Consider the following 14,909-nt stretch of genomic DNA (forward strand, 5'->3'; position numbering starts at 1 on the left):
GGGTGGGAAAGAAATCTGAATAAATTCAAGGACCTCAGTGAAATTTTTAGGAGGCCAGTGCTAGAGCATGTCGACATGTCCCATCTAAGGTGAAGGATAAGTTGTTGCATCTGGCCCCTCCTACAACCATGAAAGGCACAACGCCTACTGGACCTCTTTAGATTTTGGAGGCAACATGTTCCTCAATTGGGGATGCTACTCTAGTACATTTACTGACTGACCCAAAAGCTGCCAGGGCTGAGTGGATCCTAGAACAAGAAAAGATTCTGCAACAGGCCTGGGCTGTTGTGCTACTTGAGCCATATGATCCAGCACATCCAGTGGTGCTTGAAGACTAGCTGCTCTTTCTCTCTTATCTGGTCCAATCAGTGTAATGTCATCAATGCCTCTCTGGGATAGCCCTGAAGGACAGTGGTGAAGGGAAATCCTCCCAGAGGGCAGAACTTTGGGCAATGCGCTCAGCTGTTCACTTTGCCTAGAAGCAGAAATGGCCAGATGTGTGATTATATACTGATTCATGGGCTATGTCCAATTATTTGGCTAGAGTCACCTGCCATCTGGCCACCTTGGACTCCTTATGCCTCTGAGTCAACAGGAAGAGAAGAAATAACTGTGCTGGATGGGGTGATTAATCCGGATTGCCAAAGGAAAATTGGACTACCACTCCACAATGAAGGTAAAGAAGAATATGTCTGGAATACAGGAGCTCCCTTAGGGCATCTCATAGTATTACTATGCCCTGTGATTAAGGTGAATGAAAAACTACAACAACCCAATCCAGGAAGGACTATTAATGGTCCATACCATTTAGCAATAAAGATATGGGTCACTCCATCAGGTAAAAAAAAACCACAACTAGCTGAGGTGCTTGCTGAAGGTGAACGGAGTACAGATTGGGTAGCAGAAGAAAGAAGTTATAAATGCCAGGTAGAACCACATGACCAGTTACAGAAATGAGGACTGTGACTGTCATGAGTATTTCCTCCTTATTCTGTTACAAGTGTGTGTTGTGTATTTGCAAATATCATTATTTTCTTTGCTATCTCTATATCACACAACATAAAATTATTTACTTTATATCATAGTATTTAAGTATTATTAATTTTACATCACAGTACTTAAGTTATAGAATATCAGGAAGGAGAGTCAACATCACTCAATTTCTTTGCCTCCTCTCTGAGGAAGGAGTTACTATGTTTTCAGTTATATTACGTTAGGTAGAATTATGGCCTTGTTATTATCCTTCTTTGGAAACTAAGTACATTTTGGAGATGCATATAGGTGCCACGTTTACCAGGAGTGGACCTGTGAGTTAATTTTATGTGTCAACTTGACTGGGCCACAGGATGCCCAGGTATCTAGTTAAACATTTGTTCTGGGTGTGTCTGTGAGGGTGATTCAAGAAGACACTGGCATTTGAATCGGTGAGTTGAGTAAAGCAGATGGCCCTCCCCAGTGTGGGTGGGCACTGTCTGACTGCTTGAGCTGAGACATTGGTCTTCTCTTGCCCTTGAATGGGACTTACATCATTGGTGCTCCTGGCTCTCAGGGCTTCAGACTCAGACTGCAATTTATACCAGGGTTTTCTGGATCTACGGCTTGTAGATGGTAGATTGCAGAACTACTTGAGCTCCACAATCACATAAGACAACTCCTCATAATAAATATATAATAAGCATATTTTATAGATAGATGATATATAGATAGATACATAGATAGAGTCTGTTTCTCTGGAGAGCCCTGATATACTCTACATATATATATATATATATATATATATATATATATATATATATATATATATATATCACTTATATATGTTACTTCTATACTAGTCAAAGGAAAACTCTTATAGCTATATTAATCCAAAGTAGACTTCAAAACAAAGGATACATCAGAGATAAGGAGACACTTCATGGCAATAAATGGCTCAATTCATCAAGAGGACATAATGATTCTAAAAGTTTATGTGCCTAATAACAGAGCTTCAAAATACATAAAGCAAATGAATAAATCCACACTTACAGTTGGAGATGTCAACACTCTCAATAACTGATAGAACAAGCAGAAAATCACATTTAATGAATTCTGTGCACCATATCTGTAGTACTTCAGAGGGCCCCTTATTATCATACCAAACTATTTAATCCAGTAGGGCTGTAATCATCCACTTAGTTGGCTTGTCCAGTTTTACATCATGCCTGACCTCAGGAGTTTCTCTTAATACTTAGCATCTGTGCAGAGAAGAGTTTCCAGACTTAGAGTTCTATTGGAGCCATTTATTAAATACTGTCATAATACACTCATGGATTGTATAATAGTCTAATAACACATCAATGCTGAGCCTTTTGTGTTAATCACTTTGTCTGGAGGATGCCTGGGAAACTTACCTTTGATGAGAAAATTCCATTTCACAAATATAGAAAATTCCTTGACCCCTCTGTGTTCCCAGCCGACTTGATCAGCTGATTATTACATAATGGACACTCATTCTGCAGCACATACACTTTATGCCTCAAATCAATGCATCTCTGTCTTAAACATCACTGATGTGTTGTGTACCTAAAACCCCACCCTTGGAATTCAGTGCAAGTCTCTTCTCCTAAGGACGTGTGCAAATGGCAGCAATAACAGGACAGTTCTTTATGTTTGTCCTTTCACAGGAAATTGTCCTCAGCCTGTAAATCAAAAATAACATTTTATTGTCTTTCTTCTCCTACGCATCTAGTCACCATCAGCCCATTTCTTCTCAAACAACGACAGTCTTTCTATACAGTCTTGTTAACCCTTGGCTTGGAAAAGCAAATTTCCTTACATGATTGATGTTTTGAGTGTAAATCTGGAGCTTTGCCTGACAGGAATAAATAAAAAGACAAATTGTAAGTGCTTTGGTTGTCACAGCAGGGATTCCTATCATGCCATCAGCTTTCCTGTCCCCGAATGTGTGAGCTGCCTGAAAGACCAAGGTAATTGAAAGGCATGCATATACCTCTGGTTTCTCAGATATTAACGGAAATTGCCTCCTACTGTGGTTGCTTTCTGGCTCGGTGTTCTGAAAAAGAAACAGGTCATTCCATTTCTAGCACAAGTGTTGAATACACTTTAGGCCATCCAGAAGGAAAAATCTCAGTGGACTGGTAGGTAGCAAGGCAAATGTGGCTGCTCATTTCTGCTAATCCTGTACTAAAAATGATTCTCTCTCTCTCTCTTTTCTCTTGTCTTGTCCCTTCCCACCCCTCTCCTACCTCAGAAAAAGAACAGGTACACTTGAACACCTACTTCATTTTGTACCCAAAGTACATAGCATTTTAGTTTATCTTCAAGTTTATGATGACCACTTCCACTAGCTATTAGAAATAATCTAAATGCCAGGGCACCTGGGTGGCTCAGTTAACTAAGCATCTGATTTCAGCTCAGGTCATGATCTTGTGGTTCATGATTTCCGGCCCTGTGTCGGACTCTCTCCTGTCATCACCGAGCCAGCTTCGGATCCACTGTCCCCTCCTCTCTCTCTGCCCCACTCCCCTCATATTCTCTCTCTCTCTATCTCTCTCCCCTTCCCTCCCTCCCTCTCTCTCCCTCAAAAATGAACATTTTATTTATTTATTTATTTAAAAAAATTTTTTTAACGTTTATTTATTTTTGAGACAGAGAGAGACAGAGCATGAATGGGGGAGGGTCAGAGAGAGGGAGACACAGAATCTGAAACAGGCTCCAGGCTCTGAGCTGTCAGCACAGAGCCTGACGTGGGACTTGAACTCATGAACCGCGAGATCATGACCTGAGCTGGAGTCAGCTGCTTAACCGACTGAGCCACCCAGGCGCCCCAAAAATGAACATTTTTTTACAAAATGAAATAACCCAAATGCTTGTGGTGGGTTAGTGAGTGTGTGGGAGTAAGAAATTTTGGTATCCACAGAGAGAAAATATAGAACAGATGATAAGCTATGGGGTTCAAAAGTATTCCTTAATACACATATTTATCTTGGGGCGCCTGGGTGGCGCAGTCGGTTAAGCGTCCGACTTCAGCCAGGTCACGATCTTGCGGTCCGTGAGTTTGAGCCCCGCGTCGGGCTCTGTGCTGACTGCTCAGAGCCTGGAGCCTGTTTCCGATTCTGTGTCTCCCTCTCTCTCTGCCCCTCCCCCGTTCATGCTCTGTCTCTCTCTGTCTGTCCCAAAAATAAATTAAAAAAAAGTGAAAAAAAAATTAAAAAAAAAAAATACACATATTTATCTTAACCCAAAGGTAAAGGCACATAACAACCTGTTTTAGGGAATGCTGGGTACACCATCTGCCCAGCACCTGCAGCTCAAAGTGACTACTTCACAACAGAATGGGATCACAATTCTCACATGAAGCTGAGATTAGTCATGACCTTCCCAGCTGAAGGGGAGCCCTCGATCCAATTAACCAGTTAGCTGGCCAGTTGCCAGGTAACTCAGAGGTCCGGGGTGCATTTGTCAGATACTTCTGCTTGCCACCCCACACTCCCAGTACCCCGCACCTGAGTATAAGAACCTTCCTCTGTTTCAGGAGATTACAAGTGTCCCAGATTGTTGGTGGAAGGGAGGGAGGTTATATGCAGAGCAGTCTGGACGAGGTTCACTAAATCTCAGGGCATTGATAGGCAGCACTACCATTTGGTCAGTTATTAGGAAATGTCACAAGAAGACACTCTCCAATGTGATCAGATCTTCCAATGCAGCTTCTCTGCCTGGGTGACTTGCTGTGTCCACTTAAATTGTGAGTGATGACGTGGAGGATGAGGCTTAGCTCCCATGTACCTCGCTGAGGCTAGGGATACATAATGCACCTGCCAATTCCCTCCTCTTCTTCTGTCCCCCTCCAGAGGCTTTAATGCCAGCACTTTCTGCCTTCTCCTCTAAGGCTATAGCCCTCTCTAACCCAGATGACCCTCACCTGGTCCAAGGCAGCGGGAAGGGCAAACGGAAGGAATTCTCACACTCCCTCTCTTCTCTTTGCAGTCAATTTTCATGGCATAAACAGTCCTCCTATCTTTCCCCTGAGCCTTCTATTTAGATGTTCAAGAGCTTATTTTCAAGTTTCAAAACGCTTTAAAAGACTTAATGTTGAAAGTTACTTTCTCCTTGCAGATTCACTGCAATGATCCTAATTCTCTTATAAGCAATCATGAACATCTCTAACTAGAAGAAAGGTTGACTGTAAGAATGTTCAGAAAAGAAAGAAAGTACAAAATTTAATACTTCAAGATGGCATCTCTCTACCTCATTCCTGCTCCCTCCTTCTCCACCAACTATTCACTAACTCCTTACTTCTCCTTCACTAAGTCGGTGAAACTTCTTTCTCAAACCTTAGTTGTCAAATCTGCTCATTTCTTTGCTTCAGACCTCATTTGACCTCTCCTATAGCATTCGATAATGTTTACCATATCCTCTGTATCAATTAGGAAGGGAGGGTGGTAGAGCACAAGTAGTAGAAATTTAACCCTATACTAGCTTAAGACAAAAGGAGAAGTTATTGAAAGGATACTGATCTCTTCCTCCCAAATAAATTACTTGTTCAACTTGGTTTTTGGATCTGCATCTGGGCCTGCAATTTCAAATCTGTCCCCCTACCCAGGGTAGAAATTAACTCCCTTATAACCTCTAACAAATGCAGTTGGCCTCAATTAAGCATTTCTGAACATTATTGTTTTCAATCTATTTAAACCTGCCTCCTTATAACTTCCATATATTCTATCTGACTCTTCACTCAAGGGACAATGTGGTATATAAAGCTAGACCTGGATCCTACGTGGATTTCCAGTAGGAACACATTGAGACAGCCATTGTGGAAAACAGCATGGAGGTTCCTCAAAAAGTTATAAATAAAACTACCATGGGATCTAGTAATTCCACTTCTGAGCAAATATCCAGAGGAATTGAAATCAGGATCCCAAAGAGGTAGCTGCACTCCCATGTTCATTGCAGCATTATTCCCAACAGCCAAGATACAGAAACAACCTAAGTGTTCATCCAGGGATGAATGAATAACGAAACTGTGGTACATTTTCCATACACACAATGGAATATTATTCAGCCTTTCAAAAGGAAGGAAATCCTGCCATTTACAACAATGTGGGTGGGCCTTGTGGACACTACGCTAAATGAAATAAACCAAACAAAGAAATACTAGATGATCTCACGTATAGGTATGATCTAAAATATTCAAGGGACGCCTGGGTAGCTCAGTCGGTTGAGTGTCTGACTCTCGATTTTGGCTCAGACCATGATCCCAAGGTCATGGGATTGAGCCCCACGTAGGGCTCTGGACTGAGTGTGGAAACTGTTTAGGATTCTCTCTCTCCCTCTCTCTCTCTCTCTCCTCTCCCCCCTCCTCTCTCTCAAATAAGTAAATAATAAAATAAAAGTCAAATTCATAAAGCAGAGTGTAGAATGGTGGCTGCCAGGGGCTGAGGAGAAGGGCATTCGGGGATGTGATGCTTAAAGAGTGCCAAGATTTAGTTATGCAAGATGAATAAGTTCTGGAGATCCACTACACAGCATTGCTGTAGCTACGTACTATAGTGCCTATAGCTAACAATCCTTTCACATACACTTAAGATTTTCTAAGAAGAAAGATCTTAGGTGATATTTTTAATAAAAATAAGTGAGAAATAAGAATAAATAAGAAATAAGAAAGATAATAAGAGAGGTGGGAGAAAACTTTGGGAGGTGATGGATAGGTTTATGGTCTTGATTGGTATATACTCATCCCCAGACGCATCCAGTTGTACATATTAAATCAGTACAGCTTTTTACATGTCAATCATACCTCAATAAAGTAGTTTAAAGAATAAAAATATATTTAAAAAGAACACATTAGCCATTCTTCATGGGAAGATTCTTTAAAATTAAACATGATACAGATCAAAAAATTCCAAAGGATAGTATCTTTAATGAGATTTTAATCACTGTCATTTTAACTAAGGTTTTGCTGAAATGTCTTTATCAGTATCAGAAAAGTACACAGATATTATTTGTATATAAAAGCATATTTTAAATTCCATTTAAGCCCACTCATGTCATCTCCCACAGCTACTTTTTTGTTTTGATGAAAGATGAATAAGGAATAAATAGAAGGCCAATGTCTCACGCTGATGTACCTGTATGGCCCCCTGAAAAATCCAAGCATGTATTCACATTAGAGAAAACTATTCTGTCAAATATATGATCACTCAACACCCCAGGCATGAATCGATGTTTCCTACAGAAGAAAAGGGGAGAAAGTGGGCAAATTACAGTCCTCGTGTTTGACACACACTAAAGAAAAGCCCCAAAGAGAAGACGGGATTGTGTTTGTTGTTCGACAAGAAGGCAGAAGGTACCAAAATAAACTTGGTTCTGAAATTTCAGTGGTTCCATTTCCCAGTAAGATTTAAGGATCCTTACACGTGGTACTGGAGTCCACAGGGCCAGGCGAGAGATTACTCCTTGGGATGGATATTTGTATCTGTCTTTTTCCATTTAAGGTCCCGTTTGCATTCAGTTTCACTGAGGGAAGCCAACCTCTCTAATCTTACCGTTTTCCTAATCGTTTTGTACAGTGTTTCCGGCCCATGGGTGGAGTCCATCATACTTAAAAGAATCATAGGGCTGAAGGGAGTATCCCAGGTTCTCCGGTCTAATCCTCTCATTTTCAGATTAAAAAGTCAAGGTCCAGGCGTGTCAGCAATTTGTCCAGGAACACACAGCTCATGCAAAGGTTCATGCGTACTGTTCATCCTGACTGGCATTTTAAATAGGAAGAACAGGAGCATCTCGGTTCGGGTTTGGCAGAACGCAGGTCGGTGCTTCTACTGGTGGCTGGCAGTTGGGAGAAGTGACCGTATGCACGTTTTACCTCAGCCACGGCAGCTGTGGGATTCGGAACCAGCCAAGGGCCACGGGAGCCTACGGGGTCCCCGCTCCGCAGGGCCGCGTGCTGGTGACCGTGACGCCCTGCCCTCGGCACCTGAGCGCGCCGGCCGCACACTCGGTCATCGTCTGCTCCACACCGTTCACTTCCACGCAGACGCTAAGGCCGCCTTCCTCGCACTCCGATGTTTCTCTGCAGACACATTTGCTGCTCTGGGCTGGAAAGAAGAGCGGCAGAGGCTTAACGGCACATGGAGGAGGTGGGAGAGTGAAGTCACATTACCTCCAAAGTCCCGATGCCCTGCGGAGATCTCTCCAAGCTCCTGCCTGGAGGCATCAACTGACCGCCCTGGGAGAGGGGGAGGGCCAGGGAAGTCCAGCATTGCGCTCCACTCAGCATGAGGAGAGTTCTAGGCTGGTGCCAGGCCGCCGGGGGAGGGGGAGGGGGGTGCATGGGCCAGCCCTCTCCAAATCGGGTGCACTCCCTCTCTCTCTCCCTCCTCTGGGCTGCTGGCTAGGGGAGCCAGAAGCTGAGTAAGCCCTCAACCCCTGACCAGATAAGGAGACCTCAACAAAGACCAAGTTGACTCAAGGCTCAAACAGACAAAGAAAAGAATTCAACTTACTTTAAGAGAGAGAGCGTAAAACACAGAAGACCACATATGGGGTGCCGGGACAGTCCGGGGGGGGGGGGGGGGGGGTGCGGAGAACAAGTCTGGGGCGCCTGGGTGGGATTAAGTGCCAACTTCGGCTCAGGTCATGATTTCACAGTTCCTGAGTACAAGCCCTGCATTGGGCTCTGTGCTGCCTGCTCAGAGCCTGGAACCTGCTTCAGATTCTGTGTCTCCCTCTCTCTCTGCCCCTCCCCTGCTCACAGTCTGTCTGTCTCTCTCTCAAAAATAAACATTAAAGAAAATTTAAAAAAAAAAAAAAAAAAGCCAGAAATGAGTTGGGGGAGAATTCACAGTGTGCGCTTAGGTGTCAGGCTGGAATGCACCAGCCAGGTGTCTCCAAAAGGAGTGACAAGCTCACTGGTGACCGGCGATCCTAACCCAACCCAATGGTTTAGAGTTCAGTATGTCATCGCCTGGGTGGCCAACAGTCCAGGAGCGAGAGCGCAGGGGCCTGGCTGGCACAGGCCATGAGGAGGACCTGAGTTGCTGGCAGAGATCTCACAGATCACATAGTCCGGCTCCCAAATTTACAGATGGGGAAACTGAGGCAGCGACTTGGCTGCAGCCAGCCAGGCTTTCCCCCTTGATAATATACCTGAAACTGTGGGAGGTAGGCCATGCCAGGGGTGCTGTTCAAGATCATGGTAAGTGCTATATGGACACAGTTGACCGGCCAATCTTGAGCCACAACTTGAAAGAGTAACTCCTTTTTTTATTCTCTTCAAATTCTTTTTATTACTTCTAGAAGAAAGTGTCACCTTGGCACTGACATGCTTTTAACACCCCCTAACACTTGCTGAACTCCCTTTATCCCAAAGAAGCAGCATCCCTCAAGCTGCCAGCAGCATCTGGCTAGAATCTACAACCTTATTTTGTTTCATTACATGTATTTTTGTGGTCATCTAATATTTATGGCAAGTGATGCTTCTTTTTAAGAAATGATAAAATTTCCTTTTTTAAAAAAGTTATTTTTATGTGAGTCCATTTTTTAAAATGTTTTTAATGTTTACTTATTTTTGAGAGGGGTGGGGAGGGGCAGAGAGAGAGGGAGACACAGAATCTGAAGCAGGATCCAGGTTCTGAGCTGTCTGCAGAGAGCCCGATGTGGGGCTCGAACTCACAAACTGTGAGATCATGACCTGAGCTGAAGTCAGACTCTTAACTGACTAAGCCACCCAGGCACCCCTGTGAGTCTATTTTTTTAATGAGTTCATTATATGGATAATAGGAGGACAGAGCAAAAATCATGAAGGTGGAATGAGAATCACCAGTGTTTGGAAGGACATTCAAACCATCAAGAATGTCTCCTTGTCTTCTTAGATACTTGACCTACCCCATTCCCCAAGGAGGACTGTGGATAAGGACAGTTCACTCTCAAACCAGCCTGAGACTTTCATGTCCTCAGGGATCTGCTGCTAAACTAGAAACTACCGTTTAAAAGGCCTCAGTACTGGGGCACCTGGGTGGCTCAGTCGATTGAGCCTCCGACTTCAGCTCAGGTCATGATCTCACAGCTCGTTGAGTTCGAGCCCCGCATTGGGCTCTGTGCTGACAGCTCGGAGCCTGGAGCCTGCTTTGGATTCTTTGTCTCCCTCTCTCTCTGCCCCTAACCCGCTCACAGTCTGTCTCTGTTTCTCTCAAAAATAAATAAACATTTAAAAATAAAATAAAATAAAAGACCTCAGTACTACTACCTTAGCACTGTTATAGTTACAAATACACAATGCCCCTTACCATCGCATTTTCCCCAGAGCGGACAGGCACCACAGGCTTTCTGGGCTGGGACAGGCAGAGTGCAGCTCTCCCTATCAGCAAGAGTGTAATTTCTACCCTGACAGTGGAGAACGTGCAGCTTGCAAACTGTCAGAGGCAGTATCCTTTTGCTTCTCTCATCTCGCGCACATACATCCAAGGAGGATCTGAAACAAATTTTTTAAATTACATTATTTAGAAGACTTTCCTTCTTACAAGTGGAGGATGTGAAGTGAAAGGCGAGGCTGGGAGCTCAGTGCCTCAGATGTCACCACCCACAGGAAAAAGATGGAGCAAACACTCAAATCTCCTTCATTGCTGGGGCTCACCCTCCTCAGATCTTCAAGATGAACAAATTTTACTCTGTATTTGTTCCCAATTTTTACAAGCTGAGATATCTAGTGTTGATCTTGTTTCATCTAGAGCAGATCAGATACAGCAACTTAGAAGAGAAGGCAAGGTCTGCTGGGGACGCGGGTGGGTTGACAAGCAGGAAGGAGACAGAAAATCAGCAAAGATCACACATTCAGAGATGGCAGTCGTGTGGGACCATTGAAGGCAGGAGAAGTTAGCTCGTCCCAGTCCGGTAGCCTGGAGACTTCCTGTCCATAACACGGCATTGTGCAACACTTCATGACCGATGCCTCAAGGGAAGATGAAACTGTATTTTTCAATAGGATTTTTTAAAGTATCTGTGTTTACAAAATAGTTTAGAAATAGTTCTAGAAAAATTATTACTTTTTTTCCTTAAGCATTGGTACTCAAATGGTGAGATTCAGCTTTGTAGAAATGTCACTAATAAAAACAAGGACATTTCTGAATGTTGATGGATAAGGAAAGCATTACTGTAGTGAAACCTTAGACAACAAAGTATTTTTGTATAGTAGACGGAGTCTATATTTATTTTTGTGTATGTTTAGCTCTAATACTTTCTTCAATGGCCAAGAGCTAAATTTACTTGGAGTTGTTTACATCACAAAAACAAATCCTTATATCTTTCTTTTATCTGTTTATTTAAACCTTAAATCGAACTACTCAGAACAGCTTGAAGGGCAGAGACCTTGTAAAGCCACCTTGTTATCAGTATCTGATAGAAAGCTCACACCAAGTCTCTAAACAGCAGGCTGCAGATAAACTAAATGAATCAGAAAAGTTGGAAAGAGGATGAAAGTGAATCAAAGTCAACAATGATTAATAAAAAATAACACCACAGTCAGAATATTCTGGGCTGACCACCACTGCCATTTACACTATTTAGCTATATTTTTTTCTCACAAGAAGTTACATCTTATAAGATGCCACCAGAATCACCATTACTCCCTGTGAGTCGTCAAGGATTTGGATATGTGTTTTGCCGACAATAATAATTGAAAGCCAAGTATAGTTGATCTGTGAGCAACATTGGTTTTAACTGCATGCATGGGTCCACTTATACATAGATTTTTTTTTTTAATGTTTATTTATTTATGTAGAGAGTGCGCACACACTTGAGCAAGGGAGGAGCAGGGAGAGAGGGAGAGAGAGAATCCCCAGCAGGCTCTCGAAGTAGAACTCAATCCCATGAACTGCGAGATCATGACCTGAGCTGAAACCAAGAATTGAACGCTTAACCTACTGAGCCGCCCAGGTGCCCCTGGGTTTTTTGGATATAGTATAGTACTATAAATGTATTTTCTCTTCCTTATGATTTTCTTAATAGCATTTTCTTCTCTCTAGTTACTTTATTATAATAATACGGTAAATAATACATATAACATAGAAAATATTTATGTTATTGGTAACATATGTTATTGGTAACAGTCAACAGTAGGCTCTCAGTAGTTAAGTTTTGGAGAAGTCAAAAGTTATATGTGGATTTTTGACTATGTGAGGGGATTAGCACCCCTAACCCCCCATGTTGTTCAAGGGCCAACTGTAACTGGTCAGTAAATTTGTGTTTTGATTCTTAGCCTTAAAGATGACCAATAAACGCCTTAGCCTAGATATCTCCCATTTGTGTCTCCAGATTGGTTCTCCACTCTTCCCCCCCCGCTGCCGGGAAGGCTGAAACTATGAGCTATATCCATAGACTTCCTTGTCCTCTAGCTTCAGGTGAATTTGAGCAATGGCAGGAGATTTAAGGGATGTTTACTGCCCTGGCTCACTCCAGGGCAGTCTCTGAGGTCCCTAAAATGAGGGACTCCACTCTTCCTTGGCTGCCATCTGTTCAGAATCTTCCTCTGTCTCCAGCTTTGCATAAAAGCTCTTCCTGTGGAGCACCTCTTCCTGTGAGCCTCTGACTCTTGATCTCAGCTCAGGTCATGGTCTTGCTGTTCCATGGGTTTGAGCCCCACAGTGGGCTCTGCAGTATCAGTGCTTGGGATTCTCTCTCTCTCTCTCTCTCTCTGCCCCTCCCTTGCTCACACAACCTGCCTCTCTCTCTCTCTCTCTCTCTCTCTCTCTCAAAATAAATAAATAAATAAATAAATAAAACTTAAAAAAAAAAAAAAGCTCCTCTTGTCACTCTGCAGGCCTGGGCATGGATTTGTACCCTGGTTGTTTGCAGTCTGGGAGTACTGCCTTGTGGCATGCAGTTTCTTTCACTCTGCCCACACTTCTATAAACAGTCCCCCTAGGAAACCTCCTCTTGTGTTAATGCAATCATACAATCTGTCCAACTAGGACCATAACATAGACATCTAGTACCTACTTCAGATATCCACCCACAGTGGAGTGATTTCAGGTTGGGTGGAATTCTCGTAATGCACATCTAGAGCCACGGACATTTCAGAAACCAGTATCTCTAGTGGTACTGCATTAAGAGTGTATCTTTGGACAGCTGGGTGGCTCAGTCGGTTAAGCATGGACTCTTGGTTTCAGCTCAGGTCACGATCTCACGGTTTCATGAGTTCCAGCCCCGCATTGGGCTCTGTGCTGACAGCACAGAGCCTGCTTGGGATTCTCTCTCTGCCTCTCTCTCTGCCCCTCCCCTGCTCGTGTTGTCTCTGTCTCTCTCAAAATAAAGAAATAAACTTTTTTTTTAAAAGTGTATCTTTCAAGGGAATTTCAGTCCTAATCTTTGTAAGCTCTAAATCCTCAAGTTTTCACGTTGCCCCATTTTATATAGAAAACTAGCAGTGCCCAAGTCCTTCAGCCTTTCTCTAGACAGAGTACAACACTGCTCAACACCACTGGTGTCAGCCCCAGAGACCCAGGCAAATAACAGACAGCAGATGGGCCAGATTAAAATGCAAGCAAAAATCTTTAACCCTTGGTAAGCAACACCCTGGATCAAACAGAGACACTAGCATCTACCAAAACATTTTTTATCTTGAATAAAGCAAACCAGAGAGAGGTGAACAAAGACAGAGCTTACCCACATTCATAAGGCATTTTACAAACACATCTTGAATTCTTCAGTTTCTCCCAGGGCTGACATTCAGGCACTGCCAGGGTTAAAGTAGTTTCTAAAAAAAAAAAAAAAAAGGATAAGGGAGATGCAATCATTAGAAGAGCTTCTTTGTGGTAAACAAACTATTATTTTAATTGTTGAACCAGGTTCTGTAATATTCTCAACTGCTACAAATTTGTACAGTAAAAAAAAAAAAAAAAAAAAAAAAAAAAAGCTGTAAAGCATTTTACAAACAACAGTGTTCCTAGGAGAAGCCTACAAATAATTTCAATGGTACCATATCTTGAGCATTTACTACTGTGGGAACAGTGGCTGTTGTGATATTTAATCCCCCTTAACAAATGCCCACTTCAGAGTTAAAGAAATTAAGGGTCAGATGGGGTGCCTGGATGGCTCAGTCGGTTGGGCGTCCGACTTCAGCTCAGGTCACGATCTCGTGGTCCGTGAGTTCGAGCCCCGTGTCGGGCTCTGGGCTGATGGCTCAGAGCCTGGAGCCTGCTTCCGATTCTGTGTCTCCCTCTCTGCCCCTCCCCCGTTCATGCTCTGTCTCTCTCTGTCTCAAAAATAAATAAACGTAAAAAAAAAAAAATTTTTTTTAAATAAAAAGAAATTAAGGGTCAGAAAAGTTAAGAAACTAGTGCTAGTTCACACATTTAACAAATTGGTCAAGCCAGGATTTAAGTCCATGTTTGTCTGAATTCAAGGCCAGTGGAGCAGGCTCCCTTTCATCAAGCAGTCGGTGCTTATAAACTGTTTGTTGTTTGGACTGCATGTTGCCCCCTCTGTCTACAGTGGGGCAGAAAGCGCCATAATGTGATCTCCACATGGAGAACTCCCTTGTACCCCAAGATCTGTTAACAACCTCTCACATGTAAGTGTCTAATTGGTCTCCTTTCAACGGTGAGTAAATATCTAGAGGTACTTACATTAATTAAACCTTTTCCATTGTTTTGTGTTTTCTACAAATGGATCAAAAGTCAACCATCATTCCAACTTTGACAGGAAAACACCTTAGGCCAGCTTACAAGAGCTTAATTTAACTGTCGTCTCCTCAGCTATACCTGATTACAAGGTGACTAACCTAAAACATCCTGTTATTCCCACCTCCTTCCTGCTTCATGACAATGGAATTCAATGATATATATACTTTCCCATCATAAAACTAGTGCTCTGTTGGATATATTTATAAAGGCAGTTTATCTGAAAAGCATATT

At 42.8% G+C, this 14,909-nt stretch overlaps 1 protein-coding gene across 1 annotated transcript in view; it reads right to left on the reverse strand.

Annotated features, from left to right (window-relative positions):
* Positions 1-6,899: 6,899 nt before the first annotated feature.
* C7 (complement C7) overlaps positions 6,900-14,909 on the reverse strand; it is a 56,058-nt gene continuing 48,048 nt past the window's right edge. The window contains exons 16-18 of the mRNA XM_042951286.1: positions 13,660-13,750; positions 10,287-10,471; positions 6,900-8,096 (exon numbers count right to left, since the gene is read on the reverse strand). Coding sequence (XP_042807220.1) covers positions 7,915-8,096; positions 10,287-10,471; positions 13,660-13,750 — 458 coding nt within the window. The 3' untranslated portion in view covers positions 6,900-7,914. The remainder of the gene's footprint in view (positions 8,097-10,286; positions 10,472-13,659; positions 13,751-14,909) is intronic.

This window comes from Panthera leo, chromosome A1 (genome assembly GCF_018350215.1).
Source record: "Panthera leo isolate Ple1 chromosome A1, P.leo_Ple1_pat1.1, whole genome shotgun sequence".
In the NCBI taxonomy this organism is placed as follows: domain Eukaryota; kingdom Metazoa; phylum Chordata; class Mammalia; order Carnivora; family Felidae; genus Panthera; species Panthera leo.